Genomic DNA, 20,286 nt, shown 5'->3' with positions numbered 1-20,286 from the left:
GAGAATGCGAGCATTGTTGCCTATACCCTAGTTCCCTCAACAAAAACCAATAGGATTTTCCCATACCATAGGCTTTTGGATTATCGCAACAACAAAAACTCTGTGATCAACAAATGTTCATGATACTTACACATTGTGCAGATCAGTATCATTTTCACAGATGACTTAAAGTTTTATTGATTTTAAAGCCTAAATGCAGTCGCCAGAATAGTCTAAAAATCTATAAACGAACCACACCACGACCCCTTGAATTCAATTGGCCAAGCTAAATAAAAACAAACTTTTTGTTTGAGTTAGAATAGTTTATAAGAGCACAATTATAAATTCACCACAGACCTTATTTCAGCCATTTAACCAAAATCCCATTCAAAAAACCCATTGAATTCGGGACGATGGACCCGGACGTGCTAAAATGCTAACTTGTTTCTGTGTTTTGGCCATAGACTGTAAAGTTTACTCTGTAAATCCCTCGATGCACAGCAAAAAACTCACATGACTTTGCCTCAACTGTGGATGTGATTGGATAACTTGACAAACCAGCTGACCAATTTCGTCACACTGTTTCTCAAATGATGGTTTGATCATTCTGAAATGCCTGAGCCAAAGTCTGTCACCAAAATGATTTGGTTGAATTCCCTCCCAGATGTGTCTCATTCAACACCAGCATCCGAAGGCAAGATAACATGACAACATTTATAGCGTTTCATCTGCACGATCTGAGACGCAATGGCTTTCCCGATTGCAACAACTTCCATTTTATTACAGATATTTTTCATCAATTTCCCAGGAAGTGACGATTTTGTTCTCTTGAACACATGGGGTGGAAATAATCTTTTAATGCGATGTACCAGTTTTGTGCATAAGTTAAATTTGCATTTTTAGATGGAAACATAGCTAATGTCTCCATCCATTTACCACCCAGTAGCCTACATTCATCAAACTTTCTCGTTTTATGTTGAAGAAAGAAGAAACTCATACAGATTTGAAACGATATGATGGTGAGTAACTAAAAGGTTTGAATTTTTAGGCAAACTCTCTCAGTCATTATCATTTAACATGCTACAAGAGTTCTGTATGAATTTCACTTCTAATCTTTATTTGGCAATGTTTATCTTGCTAAATGATTTTTAGACTTTAACAACAACTGTTTTTTTAAAATGGCGAAAAGACTAGCTGAATTAAGTCTACTGCAAGGCACGGCAGATTTTTCCCCGAAAAACCTTGTGCGTCTAAAACGAGCTGAGATGTAACAAAATGGAAGTATTGACTGCTTGTCAGAAAAAAGAACACAATCATTTGTCTCCACTGAGAGGCAGGAACCAATCTTGACAATGCAGGCCAAACAAATGATGGTGTGTTTGTCTGAAATAACAGAGTGTCTGCCACAGCAAGGTGAATACTGCAAACAGTGAGGAGAAAAACTGTCTGCAAACACTCTCTGGCACAAGATACTTACATTGGATCATCAGGAAGCAACAGAACTCTGCTGTGCATGTATTTTCCCACATCTCTATAAATAATTATGTATTGATCATTGAAGGAACTATGGTTTATGAAACTGCTAGCCTAGACAAACCTCTCCATCATTGAGTCACTATGATTAGTATTTCAGAGCAGGGTGAAAATGCAGTGCCACGCCGGGCAAGAAATGTAATCATTTTCTGTCATTTATTCAGCACATGATTTAAGAGACTGCCACAAGAGGATCCTTGGCTGCTTTGTGCAGGGACCGTATTAGGGAGGAAGTCAAAAAATTAAATAAAGATGGCACAAATAAACATTAAAATGGCACAAGAAAAAGTCTTACTGCCTTCTTTTATGTTCCACGGAAGAAAGTCATAAATGCTTGAAACAACATTAGGTTGAGTAAACAAATAACTTACCCTCATGTTGTTTCCGATGTCAAGAAACATGTTTTATGAGGCAGAAACTTCAAATTCCGTGTATTGATATGACTCAAAGGTGGTTATTTCAATTTCCCAGACTTCTCAACTGTGAAAGGAAGCAGAGATAAAGCAGTCAGTGTTTAGAGTGTTCATGTCGACTCTGATCTGCTATAAATAAAAGAGCAGTTTTTGATTATTTCTGCATCACTGCACTATCATTGAACGTAATACACAAAGATTCAGTACTATTCGTGTTAACTTTAATAGTTGATCTTTTGAATCTATTTATTTTATTTTTTTAAATGGCCAATAGCCTGTGGATACATTACCGTGGGTGGGGGTCGGTGGGAGCATTCTTATTTTAAAGCATTTGATTGGACACAATATTGTGTAGTGCAGGATGAGTCATCAATATTTTTGATCCAAACATTTTTAAATGTGTCTTATCTCCTAGAACGTAATGTTTAGGCGTACACTAGCACATTTATGGCTTCATTTATATTTTATAAGCTCTGTGAAAGTTCCGATTTATTTAACCTTGCTTGTTTTATTGTGTAGGCCTATAGATCTACTCTCAAACTATGCATGAAAATCCAAAAAGACATGATACAAACAGTATTAATTAAAATGATGCACAGCACAGTATTTTCAGACAGTATTATTCATCTCAAAATAAACATTTTTATAACTCTGAGCAGAGAAAACAAACCGTTTGCCTGAGGGCAGCGAGGAAAGTGGGAACTGGCTACAGGGTCATTTGTCATCTCTGTACAAAGCAAAAGCCCCCAGGACCTTCATTCTGAGACACACTCATATATATAAGGACTTGCTCACAGTGAGAGGATCCCTGAAAGCAATATACAACAATTCTCATTCAGACAAAGCAAGAGATTGCCGTCTATTAATCATCTTAGGCCTGGACAGAGAACAGCAGATTTTCTTTGAGCATGTCACCTATTGTCAACCTCTTTATGGGATTTGAAATAAATGGACTTCCTGCGCTCATTTTATAGTTGAACGATCTCACCTACAAAGGTGAGGTTTAACAAGAACTTATGAGCCTGCCTGTGTGGGGAACAAAGTTTGAAAGGAAAATTCTCCAAGAGACGTATAAGGCCATTCAGGGTTGGATTTATAGAGGTTCTGGGGTGGGCTACGCCTCAATTTTCTCAAAATTAAATTTATTAAAATTATTATTGTTAGCGAAGTGACACAGGATTCATGTTAGTCATATTCATTTAGAAGTGAGTATGCACATTTTCGAACTAGTGATTTTATGTCATGTCTAAATTCGTTGAGTTCGTTTAATGTCAGCATGCGATAGTCTTGCAATTTTTCATAGAAAATGAGAATTGTCCATTTTATTTTATAGTAAGTTTAATTTGTCAATTTTAATCATAATGAACTGATGTTATTACGATCTCAATCATAAAATAGTTGGCTTATGTATGCAGAAAAAAGTTGTCATACAGATTTGAAACATACAGTATGAACATTTGTGTTTAGCTTGAATGATTTTAAATAAATGAGGCATGTCTGGAGCTAAAATTTCTATATAAGCTCTTTGGTTTAAGTCAAAATGTGCCTGCCACAGACTGACTGACTCAAGACTTTTATTTTGAAGGGATTGAGAATGGGTGTGTGCACTCAACAAACGGTTTTCACCATCCATATAAAGGCTAGCTATCTCGTCCGCGCTGCTGGCCAATGGAGGTCGACGTCCGCGCCTGCCGGCCATCTTGTCACATGCGGCTCGCGTACTCGTAACATTGTTTTAATGGTGCATGTACTTTTTAAATCACCATAACTTGCTTAATTTTCTGCCGATTTTCAAATGGTCTGGTTTGTTATAAACGTCAGAAATGTAGTTATGACACTGCATACTTATGAATAATAAGTGTATAAATAAATAATCATCAGAATTATCAAACCGCTCGTAAACCCGTCAAGATTTTAACGAGATAAGAGTATTTGTGTTCGTGCTGATCACTCACCTTACATCAGATACTACAGAGCCCGCCAGAAAGCCAGCTTGTGACAAAATGGCCGCCGGTGATGACGACAAAGACTCCGCCATGAGACATCTAGCCTTTATATGTATAGCTATGGTTTTCACCATTACACATACACGCAAACTAAATACTGGCAACAATTCTTTTTGTGTTTGTATGTTGGTAGCCATTTTGTTTTTGTGTTGTAACATCCCATCAGGTGCATCAAGTTGTTAGTTTAGGTGCTTTAAAATGTTTAATGATTAGTGGCACATGACGATCAAACATTTTCACAGAAAAAAACACCAAAAACACTTTATACGCCAAGGGATAATTTAATTTCATTCAATTATAAAGTTAACATGCATTTCAAACAGCTACACATACCTTCCAGTAGACCCCTCATTTGCCAAACCAGTACACAAGGCAGTAGCCATCTTTAAACTAGCATGTGCTCATGAAAGATTCCTCCATCTGATACTGACCTCATGGGGGAGGGAGGGAATCATGTATGTAAGTTTTCTTCCTATATGTATTGTCTTTATTGGTTTGAGTAAAGTTTGACCCTTTAAATTGTACTGAATATAAATGATGTATGATTTAGAGTTGAAATGTAATGACAGTTTGTTTGTTTATGTCTTATCACCTCTTTGTAATTTATAGGTTTCTCCCTAAAATGGCATTTCACAAAAATAGGAGGAGCTTAGGCCTACAAAAGAGGCAGCCATTTTAGGGGAGAAGTTGGGTGTGGAGAGGAGAGGTAAAAGCTCGTTTGTGTGTAGTTGTGGGCCTGTACATTGGCATAGCCAACTTACATTCGTGTATTAAAACAATTTTGATTTATTTTCTTTGGTATTATGATTTTTGATCTGTTTTTCTAAAGAATTGCCTATTCCTGTTGGATATTGATTTTTCTTTTTGCACGTTTTGGAATTAAAACCACACTGGACTGTGTTTTTCTGCCTTTGTCATTTATACCTCTGGCCGTTGGTACACCCTAACAGTGCCATTCACAAAACCAGTTTAAACATGATAAACGATTTTCGTCTATGTACAGACTCTATCCTCTATTTCATCTACAGTATGTCGAGCCAATCAATCATGTTTCGGATCACCCATTTTCCAGCTGCATTTTGTCATGTATTTTTATGCTTATATATTATGCCATTTAGCTATTACATTTTATTTAAAATATGTTTTTTAAGTCAGAATACAGGGCTACTTTTAAATGGCCATCATTGGAGGAAGATTTTTTTTTTTCAGAATAGCCTTACATTATCTAACCAGTAGGTTTAAGCAGATAAACTCAGACACCTTGTTCACATCAGTCTAGATCCAATTTCCTTCATTTTTCATTTGTCTTCAATACCAGTCTTTCTACCATTAGATCTGATTAAATGCAGTCTGAGAGTGTGGCTGAAACTCGACAAGATGCACCTGACAGCCTGAGGAGTTGGAAATGATGAATATCTGAAGTTTTCTGCTCCGCTAACAGCAACATTGGAGGCACAGACAGAACAGTTGAACACTGCATATCAAAGATCGTCTCCTGCAATCTATAATTACCCGAATATCAATCGAGAATGGCATTTTCTCATTCTACCATTTGTCTTATGTCCACAGTTTCATCAAGGTACATAGTAACACATAGAGTCAAAGTTTTGCTAAAAATCAGTCAAAGCTTTCGTTCACTCCAAATTTTTCTATTTTTGAAGTTTATAATGGAGTGGATTCTACAATGTCCCTAGAGAGAATCAGTGTGTGATAAAAAAAAAAGCCCTAGTGAGCCAATTAAACCTTACAGAGCAAATAACAAACATAATATAGCATGCGTAACAATCTCCACATGGAGTGCATGACTTCAGTTAACTAATAAATGTTTTATCAAACCTGCCTTTTTCAATAGAGACTTTGTCTCTCTGCACTAGCCTACTGGACTTTTCATAGTTTTTCTATTTACTATTCTGTCTGTGTAGACTGAAAATATTGCTCTGAACATCTGAGCCACTTATCTTGAAGTTGATCTGTGAATTGTGATACATGGTTTCTTATCTTATATATTAAGTTTGTAACCGTGTTTTTACCTTTATCTTTCAGCAGCCTATAATCTTAAACAGAATAATAAAGAAAAAGTCAACTTGACCTTGTTTTATGGCATGCTCGTAAAGTAGAAAGACAATTAATTTACCATTGGAAGGCAGAGACATGTTATAGCCTACTTGCCCTAAGTTTTAATTGTTGCTTCATAAATCAGGGTGCCAGTTTTGATAGAATTGTTGGGTGGGAGGACCAAATATGGGCTGTTTTATGATGATTTTGGTGGGGGTTCATATGTTTTGGTATCCAGTTACCTATAAGCTGTAACTTTTTGTGTTGGTAAAAATGAACAAAATTTTAATGATGAAATGCTACATCATCAATTATTCTTCCAACATGTGTTTTTGTCTTACCCTGATTCACTATGCTAAGCCTATTATTTATAAGTGTTTATATTTTGGATGGTTTTCGAAAGTAAATAGGGTACATACCTCACTCGCCTATGCATGAGTCTCTGCCTCGTCATATCCGTAAATGGAGAAAAACTACTTTGCCTCATGATTGGTGTGTGGGACAGGTTGGTTGTCACAACTAGCGAAATGGAGCAGCTATCGCACACCTTCGTGGAATCGCCTGTGACACACCGAACAGAGGAGAGTCTGCAGGCAAAAACAGAACGCGACAGAGTAATAAATCAAGAATCAACATTGGCTTGGCTTTTCAGAGATAGCGGAAATTGAGGGATTTGAAATGAATGACGTGGTGAGTAAGTATTTTATTGAACAGCTAACGTTATAATGCATGCAGTTCTGTTTTTTAACCGTCAGAGGGTCAAAGGTTACATAGTGTACCCATAGACTGTAAAAAAAATGAGTGTACCTCAAAAGCAAACATAAGAAACCCTACTGTAGCAAAAAAGTCAAAGATAATTCAAAGACTTTTTGTGATCACATTGCTCATTCCAGCCATATTTAAGGTTCACATGGAGAGTGAATCACCAGAAATCACATTGAATTACAGCTTATCTCCTGTATGCCCTGAGCTCCATGGGATAATATGGTTAAAAATATTGAAATTCATTTGATCATAGAGCATAGACGCATATAGGATGGAAATTCAAAAAAATATTCTAGGTCAAATTGTTGTTCAGTGTGTGGATGAATCTGCGATAAGAGGACTTGAGAGAAGTGTTATGTTTAATTTGAAGTTAGATCTTTTTTGTGTGGAATGGAGAATGTTCAAAAGAATCCATGATCAAAGAGAAAAAGAGAAGTTTCAAATGCAGATCTTCATGTCTACTTCAGACAAACAGGGCAGTTTTGTGTTCTCGTGTCAATACAGGGCAAGCATGTTTTAAAAGCTATTCGTTTTAAAAGCTAGTCTACCTTACAAAAATGACAATGGTATTTGAAAAAAAAACAACCAATAAATGAATTTTAAATAAAATCACTCTGAAACCCTTTTTTACAGTGTGAAAGAGAACAAACCTTGAGATCTGCAGTAAGTATTTTGGTGGAATCTAGTAACCATGGTTACTCTTTGTATTGGGTATATTTTTGTGTAAGATAATTGAATTAATAAACAGTATAAACAGTATTTAAACAACATCACAGTTCTGAATACTATGCATAATAAATTTTATTCTTTTAAATGTTCCCAGCCTGAGAGTCAAACCTCCGACTGGGATCTGAAAACAGATGATTAACTTATTTATGCTTAATCTTACCTAAACGTATCCCATCATTCTAATCACTTCCGCCGCGATATATTTTTGGCCACAGCCCTGCTTTCTTGGCACTTTTCCGAGTTGGTTTTCCTGCGTCCTGTTACTGTTTAAAGTCCCTCAAAGGCAACTCTAAAACAAATCTAAACACATTATAAATGTCAGAAATCTATTGCTAAAGCATAATACAAAGACTGTGACCTGTGAAGTACTGAATTGTGGAGAGTTAGACCGTTAAACAGTAGACCTAAAACTTCGATGACGTACTGGAGCGCTTGAGCTCCTGGACACGCCCCTACGTGATGACGCACTGATGGTGGCCCCGCCCCTAACAAAAGAGCACATTTGCATCAGTTCGGCGCTCACCAGTTACTGACAGTAGTACTATTAATTTCTACAGCCTTCAGTTTGCTAGCTAGCTATGCCTTCGACATGGTACAGTATGCGTAGGCTACTACCTGGATACGATCCTGCGAAAACGATCATATCAAGAAGAGGTGGGTTCATTTTGTGGAGAGACACCTTGATGGAGAGCTGACGAGAGCTGAGAATCACCGCCAACACCCTCCTCTAGTGATCATTTTAGACTGGCTTGTTGTATAAAGGTTCGTCGGAGAAAACTTTACTTGCAGGCTTTTTTATCATTCAAAATTTTATCAACAAAACAAAAGATTTTTATGTGGTGTGACAAACTCAGAACACATACTAAGTTAGGCCTACTTTAAGCAGCGCATAATCATCTTCAGCACTAAACACGGAAAGAGCTGTTCTCGTTTGAATAAAATTGAATAAAATAAAACTATGTATGTGTTTTAGTTAAAAAATTATAATAAAAAAGTGTTTAAACAAGCTTAGTCATCATACCCATTGATTTCCATAGTTGGAAAAAAACCTATGGAAGTCAATGGGTGCTGTCAACTGTCTGGTTATGTTACTAACTAATATTTTTTTTTATTTCTTCTTTTGTTTTCAACAGAAGAGAGAAATGCAAGAGGTTTGGAACAACTTGAGGGTGAGTAAATTGTAAAAAAAAACTTTACAACTTACCACCGAGGAGCAAACATTGGTTAACTGTGGGTTAAAAAAAAAAATGTTGGAATAACGTTTGGAAGTCTTAAATTAATTTCCTCATAAAATAAATTCATAACTTCGAACTCTGATTGTGGATTCGTTATAATTCAATTCTATCAATCAAGAAGCGTCGTCTACTATTTTCCTTTGAGAAATTACTGTCTGATCTTGAGACGAAGTAAAACAAAAGCGCCACCTGCTGGATTGCAAAAATCGTTATTTTCTGGGGTTATGATGAACAAACGGATCAGATTAAAGACAACAAAAACGAAATAATGATCGTTCCACTTTATTGTAACTTTGTCTTCACATTTATTACAGAGAAATGGCTTGCATGTACATAAGGCCAAGAGTTAATGTGGAAAGAACGATGTAATGAACAGACAGACTCCAATGGGAATGCTAAGACAACTGTGAAAATTATTGGATGTGGATTGTGTGGGATAAAATCACAATACAAAAAAAAAAAGACATCCATTCAAGACTCATTTACAGTACATGTCATGTTTGAGATTAAAAGTTCTGAATAATAATCACTCAGCGGTACGTGCAAGGTTATCTGTATAAATGTTCTGGGGAGGGTTACAGTGATTTGGGAATTATATAACCATGGCGCTTAATCTGTAACAGATTACCAAGTCCAATTATGTCCAAGTGTGTATGTAGTACATACAGCAACAACTCCAGCACCTAAACGTAAAGCACTTCACATATCTTAAAAATAAAGCACATCAAAGTCCCTCATGCCTATAGTAGCTCAAATACATACAAATTGGTGATGCATGAATGCCCACTACAGGTCCCACTGAGGCTCCAATCTCCCATGTACCATAGTTTTTGGACAAAAGCTAGGTATCCTCATCCTGTCAGTGACCCTTTACAACATCAGCTTCCTGTCTGGGTGCTCAGAGCGACCCGCCCTCTGATGCCTCACTTCCAGATGTTTGCTTTGGACTCGGTCGAAGTGCTGGAGCAGTTCACTGTAGTCGATGTGCGGCTGCGCCAATCGTTTGTCCTTGACCGGTGCCTTTGGGTGATCTCTGGAAAATGAAAACACGCGAGAACAGGCCGACTATTCAATCTGGAAGATATCAAACTTTTGATATCAAGACCGACTCTTGATTGTTCAGTGTGGTTCTGGTACTTACACGGTCCTCATGAGTTCAGGGTTTGGCACACAGCTGAGCCGGTGCGAGAGGAGCTGGAACGCATGACTCTGAGGAAGCAACATCAACAGGCCGTACAGAGCCTTGATGAGATACGGGTTATGCTCTACATCCAGTAGCTGGAGACGAAGGTCTGCAAAGAGGGAGTGTTAATGTGGAGGAGAGACAGTTTGAGAATATATGAGAAACAGTTTGAGAAACACTCACAGGTGAAGATGGGGCTCTCGATTAGCTGCACAAGTTTATCCACCTCCATGAGGAAGTCCACAGTTACCTCCAGATCTCCGCTGATCAGCTCAAGTAAAGGTGTTTTTTGGAATTAAAAAAAAAAATCTTAAACTAGAAACTAGCAAACAAAACTGGAATAGAAAGATATATTATAGACTGTTTACAGCAAGGATACAATTTCTGGATGAGGTCGTAGGCATGTCGATAGTTCTGAGTCAGGAAGCAGAGGGACACAGTGGCCACTGGATTGTGACACCAAGAGCGATAGAGGCAGCAGAAAAGAGCACAGCTTTCCTGAAGGGTAAAAAGTAGAACACAATTTGACTGGATTTTTACGAGGCATTCTTAGTGTGTTGGATCTGTTTTAAAGAGTCTAGACCTCAAAGAGAATGTTACCTGTGTGTGCAAGTCCTTGAGCTGGTTCCGCAGCTGGAACAGTTCGGCTGAGGTAAGCAGAATAGTGTTAAGTGTCTGCACCATTGTGGAGGCAAACTTCAGATCTTCCTCCTTGAGTAAGATGTCCGCCATTGAGTGAAATATGTTCTCCGCGTGCAGGAGGAGACATAGCTGCCTGTTAGGAAGTAGAGCAAGTGGTGTCCTTGGATTTACAGGAGTTTCTTCTTGAACTACTACAAGTTTAAATCTTTGAGAGACTAGTTTTTGTTTAAAGGAACTAGGACGGTTTTACCTGATAATGAAGGCGCCTCTTACTTCTAGAAGTTTCCGCTCTAAACTGAAGCGCTTGAGCAAATTAATCATGAACTTGTAGAAGTATGAGTTCATGCTGGGAGTTGAGGGAGACAAGTCTGTCATCTTAGATCCTGTCAAATAAAAAAAAATTGGTTATTATTTGTCTTTTCTGGTTTATAGCCTGATATAAATAGTACCAGGAATTGGTTACCCACCAACCACAATTGGCTGTCCATCTTGGACCCCACCTGGAACATGGAGCGCTGTTTTGCCATCAGAGCTGTCGCACAACCCAGAAGTGTCCGTCTGCCCAGCAGGTGAGGATGCAATTTCTGCTAAAACCTCCAAGTCTTTTAAAATCACCTGTGAGACATATTTATTCTTTAAAACGGCTTTCGCCTTGGTAGATCGGCACTGAGATGATTGGAAGTTATCATGACTTACTTCATCAGACTCGTCTGATAGTGTCTTGAGTAACATGGGGAACAAACTATCTGTGTGCTTGAACATCTGCAATGGAGATACAGTGGAATGAATCACTTTTAGCACTTTTAACCTTCATATTTAAGGGAATAGTTCACCCAAAAATGCAAATTCTGTCATCATTTACTCAGCCTGTATGAGTTCTTCTGCTGAACACAAGATATTTTGTATTTTTTCCTACTATGGAAGTCAACGGGGGCCGACAACTGTCTGTTTGCCAATATTCTTCTAAATATCTTCTTTTTTTGTTCAATAGAAGAAAGAAACTCATACAGATTTGAAACAACATGAGGCTGAGTAAATGATGACAATTTTCATTTTTGGGTGAACTATCCCTTTAAAAGGATATTTAAAGAAACCTTGCGAGGGGTCTTGATGTACAAATGGTACAGCCACTTCAACACAGCGATTCGAGTCATCATTCCAGTGGATGAATCGTGTAAATGTCTGTCCAATACTTGCACTATGCCATCCAGATCCAGATTTACCGCAGACCTGTCAGAACTACACCACAGCATAGTGTAAATCAGAGATCTTACAGAACTCAACAATGGCTTCTGATGTTGTAAACAATTTGATTTTGAGTAAACTGCTCAGGTTTAAAACTACTGGTTGATTCTCTATTACAATTAGTATTAATGAATGAACTGTTTCCTATGTTTAATGTGTTACATCATAAAAACAGAAAGACACACAGTGTTTTCTAGTCAGTGAATGTCAAAAAGTACCTTGCTGGAGTGAAGAAAGAGATGTTGCTTAAACCTACAGACTCCTGAGACTCATTTAGGGAATCTAAAATCAGAAACAGATATATCAAATCAAAGCAGGCAATGTTACTAAAAGTATTGCAATATGCATTATGCATTTCTTTTACATTAGGAAAACAATGTGGAAACAATGACTGGCACTATCAAGGAAATGTTATTTTATTAATTACACTCCCATAGGATCTCATAATCCTCCAAAAATTATTCTAATATCCTGATTGTAATTTCTTATGATCGATGATGAAAAAATTGGGAACTATGATCATTTTTTTTCAGTTCAAAAGCACAGTATTTGAAACTATAATTTTTTGAAAATTGTAGAATGTAAAATGTCCATTTTGATCAATTTAATGCATTCTTGAACAAAACCGTGTAAATAAAGAAAATATGAAGCAGCATGTGCAAAAAGAAAAAGTTTGGATGCATTGGCCGGGAATCGAACCCGGGCCTCCCGCGTGGCAGGCGAGAATTCTACCACTGAACCACCAATGCCTTCCTGTTGTCTCAATGTCGCCCTCTGGCTTCCAAAGTGAGCCCCCGTCAAAGCTAATTTCTATATTTGACCACTAGGTGGCATGTTTTCATCCCTCCATTCCTCTCATTGATAGCCAGGGGGCGATGTTGTCTGTACAGATATGCATTGGTGGTTCAGTGGTAGAATTCTCGCCTGCCACGCGGGAGGCCCGGGTTCGATTCCCGGCCAATGCAGTCAAATTTTTCTTACCCCTTCATCTCATGTGTCTTCCACAAGTATAAATAAATAATTTAAAATATAATAAAATGTATAAAAAAAAATATATATATTAAAAAACATGCCATTCAGATCTCCCTCTTTCTTTAGCGTCTCATCACTTGGAGAAGAAGTTTTGGTCTGGGATTCTTCATCATCGTCATCATCTTCATAGGTCACAAGCTTCATCAGGCTATGATTGCACGCACTGGCAGCTTCTTTAGTACCTGGAGAGAGTTTATTGAGGAAATAGATCTGTGGGGTGACAGCCTATCATTTACAGAAACACATTTAGCTGAATCACACAAAACATCTAAAATAAAGTGCTGAAACTGAGAGTATATGCAAACGTAGTGTAGGATACTCTTTTTGCGGTCATCATATGAAAGGCAAGGCAGGACCGCTGTTAGTATGCCAGAGGAATATGGCAGTACAACTCTCCCAGCAAGCTGGATGAATTCTCTCATCCATGTCATAGACGTCAACTGGATGAGATCGTTAGCTGCAGAAAGACAAATTAGATAATTACACTACTTACGTATACACTCCTTGTACGTATTTTTACATCTGACTCACTCGATTTTGATTCATCAGACACTTGACAGTGGATGACTAAGATGTTGGCCATTTCTGCAAATTTGACACTGGAAGGATTCTTCTTAATTTCTTTCAGGAATTCCCCCAAAACCACCTCACACCTATTGAACAGAAACGGTTAATGCTCTTAACCGTGAAAAAATGAGAAAAGGGAATAGAAAAGAGGAAGAGGGAGAGACAATCTCAGGTAAAGGTGGAGATGGTGAGACATACATCCGCCTGATCTCTTTGCTGCTGTCTCCAAGAATCTGGAAGAGTCCGTCTAGAAATTCCGGCAGATAATCCAGGAGGTTGATATCAGGAACTGACTCCAACACGTGGATCTGGAGCAGGGTCAAACCATCACAGGAAGTCCCAAAAGCATAATGCAACTATTAGCAATGTTGTTATGAACTAAGAGTGCTCAACTTACCCAGGAAATAATGAATTGGCGGGCATACTGGTTGTTCGAGTAAATTCTTTCACGCAACAGAGGGACAAAAGCCACTAGGTCAAATGTGTTGCTCTCTGTTACGATGTCCTTAAAATAAAAGACAAATGGAAGTCAGATTTTGTCACTATTTCACTATCTGATAACTGCTGAATCCACATTTGTCATCAAACTCACCTTCAGAAGCCGATCCAGGAGCTCAGATCCACTCTTTACGTTTGGATCAGGATCTGCAGCAAGCTATAAAGAGCAGATCACATGCGAGGTGAGTCTGGGTCAACTCAACAAAAAATGTAATAATAGGAATTATGTTTAAAATGTCAGTTATGTCATCATTCAGTTATTACGGTCTTTTAGAAAAGATTAGAACTAGGGCTGTCAAACGATTAATCGCGATTAATCGCATCCAAAATAAAAGTTTGTGTTCACATAATATATGTGGGTGCACCGTGTATAATTATTTTGTATATATAAATACACACACATGCTTGTATATATTTAAGAAATATTATCATGTATATACTCTATATAGATTTATATATAATTTTTATTATATATATAAATATTTTATATATAAAAAATATTTTTTTTCTTAAATATACATGTATGTGTGTGCATTTAAATATATATATACAAAATAATTATACACGGTGCACCCACATATATTATGTGAACACAGACTTTTATTTTGGATGCGATTAATAGCGATTAATCGTTTGACAGCCCTAGTTATTATTAGTTATTATTTATATGCCATTTATATGTATATTGTTATTATTTCAATTTTAAATTTTGGTTTTAGCATTTTATAAGTTTGTTTTTAAATATTTCTATTTAGCTTAAATGTATTTATTTAAAAATGAAAATGTACTTACTTGCTGTAACTTGCCCTCATGTTGACATCTTCGGTAACTTTTTGTAAAGTTTTTGACCTAATATTAATATTTTATTTCATTTCAGCTTTATTTCAATGGCCAAAAACTAGTTTCAATGAGTGTTCTTTTAGTTTTTTTAAATGCATGTCTACATAGTTTTTCATTCATTTTTATTACACTTTTAATTTTAGGTACATCATGGTAAACAAAAAGAAAATAAGAAACGTTGTTCTTTAAGTTTTTTTATATTAAAAAAGTGTTTTATGGTTTTAATTATAATAACCTTTCCTTTGGTGACAACACTGCTTTTTACCCCACAGAAAAATTACTTTCTATTTAAATACTTATTTTTACCGATTACTAAACTCTTCAAGACTAGCATGAAATACCATATGTGACTTAATTTTCAACCTTTCATGCGTGCATCTACACATGAAGGGGCTTCAGCTTACCTTGCTAAGCCCATCGAACAGCACATTGAAGTGGGGCAGCACTGCTCCTCTGGCAACCTTCACTATATTGTAAAGGGCTTCACAGGCATAGTAACGCAGACGGCTGTCAGAGTCATTAAAACAGGTAAGAACAGGATCAATGAGTTCCTTCAGGTACAATCCAGAATCCTGAGAAGCACAAAAGACAAGATTACCAAACAAAATCACCATATTTGCTTTGGAATTCTATGCATACTGAACGTCAGGGAGTCAATTTCAATAACCACCAATGAATCAAAGACCTCCTGTTTTGCACAGTTAGTTCACATACTTTTCCCAGGGCAATAGAGCATGCCGCCAGTCCAATGAGGCCTCCTTTTCGGCTGTGAGGGTGCTGGGACAGCGCAAACTCTGTGGCCAATATCTGTATGACATGTCTGATCTGTGCAGAGTTGTTCTGGGCTACAAATTCCCGTACAAGCCTGGCAGAAGAGTGGGGAAAAGCATTCTAATGATTCATTCGAAAATGATGGCCAGGCTTCAAGACTTCTTGTATGTAATAGAGACTGTTTGGACTCTGGGCTATTGATCATAAGCATGACTAATGAGATCATGTGGCATGTCAGATGACCAGCTCTCCATTGGGCAAAATAACAAATACCAATGACTTAGTACAGAGTGAAACGAACTATAGGTGTTAAACTTCTGCATGCAGTAAATTGTGTATAAGTGCAATAAGAAAGAATACACAAGTCTAACAGGAACTGAATGCAAATACATGTATATCCTTTATGTCAAGTAAGTATTTTGCCCAACCAAATAATAGGTTATGACTCACTTTTCAATCTCAAGAGCTGCCACCTTCCTCTTCTCGTACAGTTTGTCGTTGAGGGCTCTCACAATGTTTGGTGTCAGTGGAGAAAAATCCTTTTCTGTGTTCATTTTTTCCAAGTATTTCAGGAAAAAAACTTAACTTACGCATAAGAGACAACTATAAGAGTTAAAACTGGTCTTTGAATACAGCTCGTGGGTGAATAAAGAGAATGTCTCATTAGATGACAGTTCGGTTAGTGTATGACGGAATACATGTGTTAATATTTAATCTAAGAGATTTTCGTCATCACACGCTTGTATTGTTACAAACAAAAACGGCGCCCTAAAATCTGTTTCCGAGTCAGAATCTCATCTCAAGCATCACTTATAAAATAACAGGACCTGCTGTCTGCGACACTAAACTGGAAGCGGGGAGCAGATGATGATGAGCAGTTACAGCCAAAGCAGAATAAAAGCCCTCTATAACTTAAATACTTTAGAGCCGATGATCCGGGGGAAACGATTGTTTCTGTACAGAACATAAACCAGATAATTATTTCCTCGCCAGTGATGACAGAAGCAGATCGCAGTGTTTTTCAATGTAAAAAATTGACCACAGCCGCCATATATCCCGCCTCACATGACTTCCTACAAACATCTACGGCTGGTAAATCGAGCTCCGATGAATGGATTTGTTTTGATTACGTCAAGAGTCACATGTTCTTTGAAAACACATGACTGAACAGCATACTAGCTAGCATACTACTTTTACTATTTCTGATATGGTAAAAAAAAAAATGGCTGAGGTTTTATTTCTTGAAAAAAAGTTGGATGTGTGTATGTATGACCTATCATTAGGGTATAAGTTATATTTTAAATAATATGTTTATTAATTGTCTATTTTTTAATTTAATTAATTTTTTTTTTGCCTGTACCTCAAAAAAAAAAATGTAGTCCACTTGGTGGTCCACTAGTTCAACTCTAATCGCTCTCTCGTTACTCTGATGTCATACACCGATCAGCAGGTGTGACTCATCAAATTAATTTAAGGTTTCATCTCTGAAGTATTTAATCCATGTTAACTTCAATAAGAACCCTTTGACATATACACTAAATATAGGTTACTTAAAATTGCTATTTTCTAAAATAGTTTTCCAAACGCTAATTTAAAAAAAAAATTTTTTTTTGTGACACAAATGGCACGGTATCAGATATCAAAGGTGTGAATGCGTAACTTTATTTTATTTGGGGTGAAATACAATAGGCTATCAGTGTTTTAGTGTAAGATTTAACGTGTAATTTTTCCTCACACATGCAGGTGCTTTACCATATTGCAGCCTTACTTTGTGCTGCTGGGAGTATTTCTGGTAAGATAACTTGATGGAAATGGTGTCATCTCAGTGAAGTGTAGTTATTAAAGCCATTTTTCATCCAGGTGAATGTGAGATATCACAATGTTCTGACCCGGCCACCTGCATTTTGTCGCTGAGGCAAACTTGTAAATGTGCAGTTGGCTACTTCGGAGATCTCTGTGACCAGGGTAAAGGACAGTCAGTCAGCCTTGCTGAAAGAGACTGCTTAAACCAGTTGATTTGCTTAGATTGTTTAAATTTATCTACCAACCCCATGCAACCTTTTTGCCAAGTACTAAGACTAAACCAGCTGTTTTCTTTGTCATGTTGTTTTAAATGGACAATTTTCTTTTCAAGTCGCAACAATGAATGTGACGTGTGGCAAAGACTTCATTTCCATCCTGGTGGATGAAGAGTTCTTCAAATACTACAATGTGGGAGTTGAAGCGGTTCATTTGCCTAACGCCAGCTGCCGTGCACATAGAGAGGAGGTCTCTGGATCAGCATATTTCACAGTGCACACACCAATGGACCAGTACTCAGCCTGTGGAGGTAAACCTCTGGAGGTAAAGTACTGTTTCTCATTAAAAAAAAAAAAAAAAAACATTTACAGATTAAATATTCCTAAACGGCATCTACTCTTCTTAACAGAAGAACATAACACACATTGTTTACTCTTTAACACTGATGTCTGACCCACCTGTCTACGGAAACATTGTGAGAGATCCGATTGTGCAGATTGAGTACAAGTGCATCTATCCATACATCCGCAGAGTTAGCCTGGCGTTTCCAATCATCTCTTTCTCTAGGTAGGCCCTAATGCTCTGATCTTAAATTACATTGATAAAGGAAGTGTATTCAACTGATTTGATCATTTTTAAAGTAAAAGAATGTTCAAGGTGGATGAAGTGGATGCCAAGGTGGAGATGAGTTTGTTCAAAGACCACACATACATTGAGGCTTTCACCAGCCCACCTACTATTAAGCTCGGGGATCAAATCTACGTGCAGATTCAAGTGACGGAGCCAGAAGACTTCTTCCATCTGAAAGTCAACGAGTGTTGGGCTTCACAGACTCCTCAAGCTAATGATAAGTCAGGCTTTAGCCACACACTGCTGGCAAACGGGTGAGATTGGAAATCGTTTTAACTTTAAATGGTAAATCCAAGACCAAGTGTCCGTACCTGATGTTCAAAATGGACGAGTAGGCTACATCATGAATCCATTTTCCAAAGCGTGTTTTTGACTTATGATGAATCACTACGGTACGCCTATAATAAGTCGACTCGGATACGGAGTTGCCCAGCGACTGCGTGCCATAGACATTAAAGGGTTAGTTCACCCAAAAATGAAAATTCTGTCAGTATTTACTCACCCTCATGTTGTTCCAAACCTCTCTGTGTTTATTTATTCTGCTGAACGCAAAGTAAGAAATTTGGAAGAATGTTTTAATCAAACAGATCTCATTCCCCATTGACTACCAAAAAAAAAAATACATATGGTAGTCAATGGGGAATGAGATCTGTTTGATTAAAACATTCTTCCAAATATCTTTCTTTGTGTTTAGCAGAACAAATAAACACATGGATGAGTAAATACCGACAGAATTTTCATTTTTGGGAGAAGTAGCTCTGGCTACAGTGTTCTTCTGCAAGACACGTGCAGTTTAGCTATTTATTGACGAACGTAGACGTCACGCGCATTGCACACTGATGGTGAAACGCGCCAATTACTAATTCACGAATTAAGGCGTATTAAGTATGTTTTTTTTTATAATCTGCTTGCGTTCCAGTGATGGTGGAGCTCTATCTATTTAGAACTCAACCCCTCCACCCATTAGATGGATATATTTGGACAACTCAACCCATAACATCCAGAGAGGGGGAGCTGGATGTCATTTGGCTCTGCAGGGAGCACCACTTGCCTTCATGCTTACTTTTCTAAAATTTGTACGTTTCCATACGAACCGCGTTGTACAATTTTGTATGAAATCGCCACCTTGTAAAATGGTTACTTTTTCTCACGAGATTGAGTTGCAATGATTTCCAAATAAATATGCCTTGACGTTTTCATTTTTGTCTTTAAGGTGCGCAAATGACAAAACGACCTCATTTGGTAACGGTACGCTGCACCCTTCAGGAAGAAACGGCGAAGGTTCGACTGTCCGTTACTCCTTCGATATGTTTCGGTTTATACACGAGCCCCACAGTTTCTACCTGCACTGCACTGTGCATCTCTGCACACCTGAGGATAGATGGTCTTGTATTCCTGTAAGCATTTTTTTTTTTTACCTGTTAGGATTTGGACAATCACATTTTCAATTTTTAAGCTAACCTGATTTATTTTTAGGAATGTAAAACTATATCTAAAAGAGAGGTTGTTGTAGAGGAGCAGGCTCAAGGCCTACTGTCTTATGGACCAATCAAACGAGAGCTACCAGTTAGACCCAAGATAAGTATGTTTATATATGGTGTTTAATTTATAAATACCATATGTAGCAAATGCTTTATCATGTTTGAACTGTTTGGATTCTCATTTTAGATCTCCTCACATTGGTGCTTCCATTGGGAGTGATTTGGACTCTGGGCATCTTCTTTCTCATCCTTATCAGCTTCGCTAAAGCTGGAATAAGACGACACCTGACAAACACCTAAATAAAACTCAAGCTAAAATAAAACTCAAAGCTACTTCAAGAACACAAGCTAACTATTGGAATGTTAGTCCTGCGTGGACTCTTCATGATGGGCCCTTACACATTTTCCTATATGCTCTGTCAAGAAAATTCTGTTTTTGACTTAAAATAAGCTTGAATGTGAGAGATGTGCAGAGAGACGCATTTTGATCAACCAGTGCTACTATTGTTTTTTTTTGTGTGTGTATTGAACTTTTTTACAGTACTGAATATGGCCAACAGATGGCAGTGAGAACTAAAATTGGAACAAATTTGCTTAATTTTTTCGTTCTGTAAATAAACCAACCGATTTCTTTACTGTTCCCCTCATCTGTAACGTATTTTC

General features: G+C 37.5%; 3 protein-coding genes and 2 non-coding genes across 11 annotated transcripts in view; 2 read left to right on the top strand and 3 right to left on the bottom strand.

Moving 5' to 3' along the window:
- galnt18a (UDP-N-acetyl-alpha-D-galactosamine:polypeptide N-acetylgalactosaminyltransferase 18a) overlaps positions 1–4,401 on the bottom strand; it is a 63,038-nt gene extending 58,637 nt beyond the window's left edge. For 2 of the 4 annotated variants that reach the window (XM_089127506.1, XM_089127505.1), the window contains exons 1-3: positions 4,265–4,401; positions 2,596–2,733; positions 1,884–1,992 (exon numbers count right to left, since the gene is read on the bottom strand). The gene's annotated coding sequence lies outside the window, so the exon portion shown is untranslated. The remainder of the gene's footprint in view (positions 1–1,883; positions 1,993–2,595; positions 2,734–4,264) is intronic. The other 2 variants (XM_089127504.1, XM_089127503.1) reach the window with 1 other exon arrangement.
- Positions 4,402–8,981: 4,580 nt separating this feature from the next.
- Positions 8,982–16,595, bottom strand: vac14 (vac14 homolog (S. cerevisiae)). Its single transcript, XM_039695221.2, has 19 exons — positions 15,944–16,595; positions 15,437–15,587; positions 15,127–15,294; positions 13,977–14,039; positions 13,782–13,889; positions 13,583–13,692; positions 13,349–13,470; positions 13,137–13,274; positions 12,859–12,999; positions 12,004–12,067; positions 11,635–11,779; positions 11,237–11,302; positions 11,008–11,155; positions 10,791–10,923; positions 10,499–10,673; positions 10,278–10,396; positions 10,082–10,161; positions 9,857–10,007; positions 8,982–9,748 (listed from the first exon to the last, which is right to left on the bottom strand). Exons 1-19 carry the CDS (start codon positions 16,045–16,047, stop codon positions 9,586–9,588), a joined length of 2,349 nt encoding a protein of 782 aa, XP_039551155.2. The 5' UTR covers positions 16,048–16,595; the 3' UTR covers positions 8,982–9,585.
- trnag-gcc (transfer RNA glycine (anticodon GCC)) lies at positions 12,464–12,534 on the bottom strand. Its single transcript has one exon. It is a non-coding gene; the product is annotated as a tRNA-Gly (tRNA).
- trnag-gcc (transfer RNA glycine (anticodon GCC)) lies at positions 12,680–12,750 on the top strand. Its single transcript has one exon. It is a non-coding gene; the product is annotated as a tRNA-Gly (tRNA).
- On the top strand, positions 15,822–20,263 carry zpd (zona pellucida glycoprotein d). 4 transcript variants are annotated; one of them, XM_089127835.1, is made up of 9 exons: positions 15,822–15,903; positions 17,237–17,285; positions 17,354–17,458; positions 17,628–17,836; positions 17,922–18,079; positions 18,154–18,396; positions 19,356–19,539; positions 19,619–19,724; positions 19,811–20,263. In XM_089127835.1, exons 1-9 carry the CDS (start codon positions 15,874–15,876, stop codon positions 19,921–19,923), a joined length of 1,197 nt encoding a protein of 398 aa, XP_088983961.1. In that variant the 5' UTR covers positions 15,822–15,873; the 3' UTR covers positions 19,924–20,263. The 4 variants fall into 4 exon arrangements, with proteins under 4 accessions (XP_088983961.1, XP_088983962.1, XP_039551148.2 ...); XM_039695214.2 differs by lacking the exon at positions 15,822–15,903 and adding an exon at positions 16,869–17,138; XM_089127836.1 differs by lacking the exon at positions 17,354–17,458 and having other exon boundaries at positions 15,823–15,903.
- Positions 20,264–20,286: the final 23 nt, after the last annotated feature.

The sequence above is a fragment of the Pimephales promelas genome, chromosome 25 (genome assembly GCF_988280905.1).
Source record: "Pimephales promelas chromosome 25, fPimPro1.hap1.1, whole genome shotgun sequence".
Lineage (NCBI taxonomy): Eukaryota > Metazoa > Chordata > Actinopteri > Cypriniformes > Leuciscidae > Pimephales > Pimephales promelas.
The sequence above is the reverse complement of the archived record's forward strand: the minus strand, read 5'-3'. Positions and strand labels throughout refer to the sequence as shown.

What these genes read in the sequence shown, in the direction of transcription:
- vac14 (XM_039695221.2), bottom strand. Translation starts at nt 16,047, where the DNA reads ATGAACACAGAAAAGGATTTTTCTCCACTGACACCAAACATTGTGAGA. An exon ending in TATCAGACGAGTCTGATGAA is followed by an intron (nt 11,156 to 11,236) that starts GTAAGTCATGAT and finishes TATGTCTCACAG; the next exon opens with GTGATTTTAAAAGACTTGGA. An exon ending in CCTGAACTCATGAGGACCGT is followed by an intron (nt 9,749 to 9,856) that starts GTAAGTACCAGA and finishes TTCATTTTCCAG; the next exon opens with AGATCACCCAAAGGCACCGG.
- zpd (XM_089127835.1), top strand. Translation starts at nt 15,874, where the DNA reads ATGCAAATACATGTATATCCTTTATGTCAA. An exon ending in ATAGATGGTCTTGTATTCCT is followed by an intron (nt 19,540 to 19,618) that starts GTAAGCATTTTT and finishes ATTTATTTTTAG; the next exon opens with GAATGTAAAACTATATCTAA. An exon ending in ACCAGTTAGACCCAAGATAA is followed by an intron (nt 19,725 to 19,810) that starts GTATGTTTATAT and finishes TTCTCATTTTAG; the next exon opens with ATCTCCTCACATTGGTGCTT.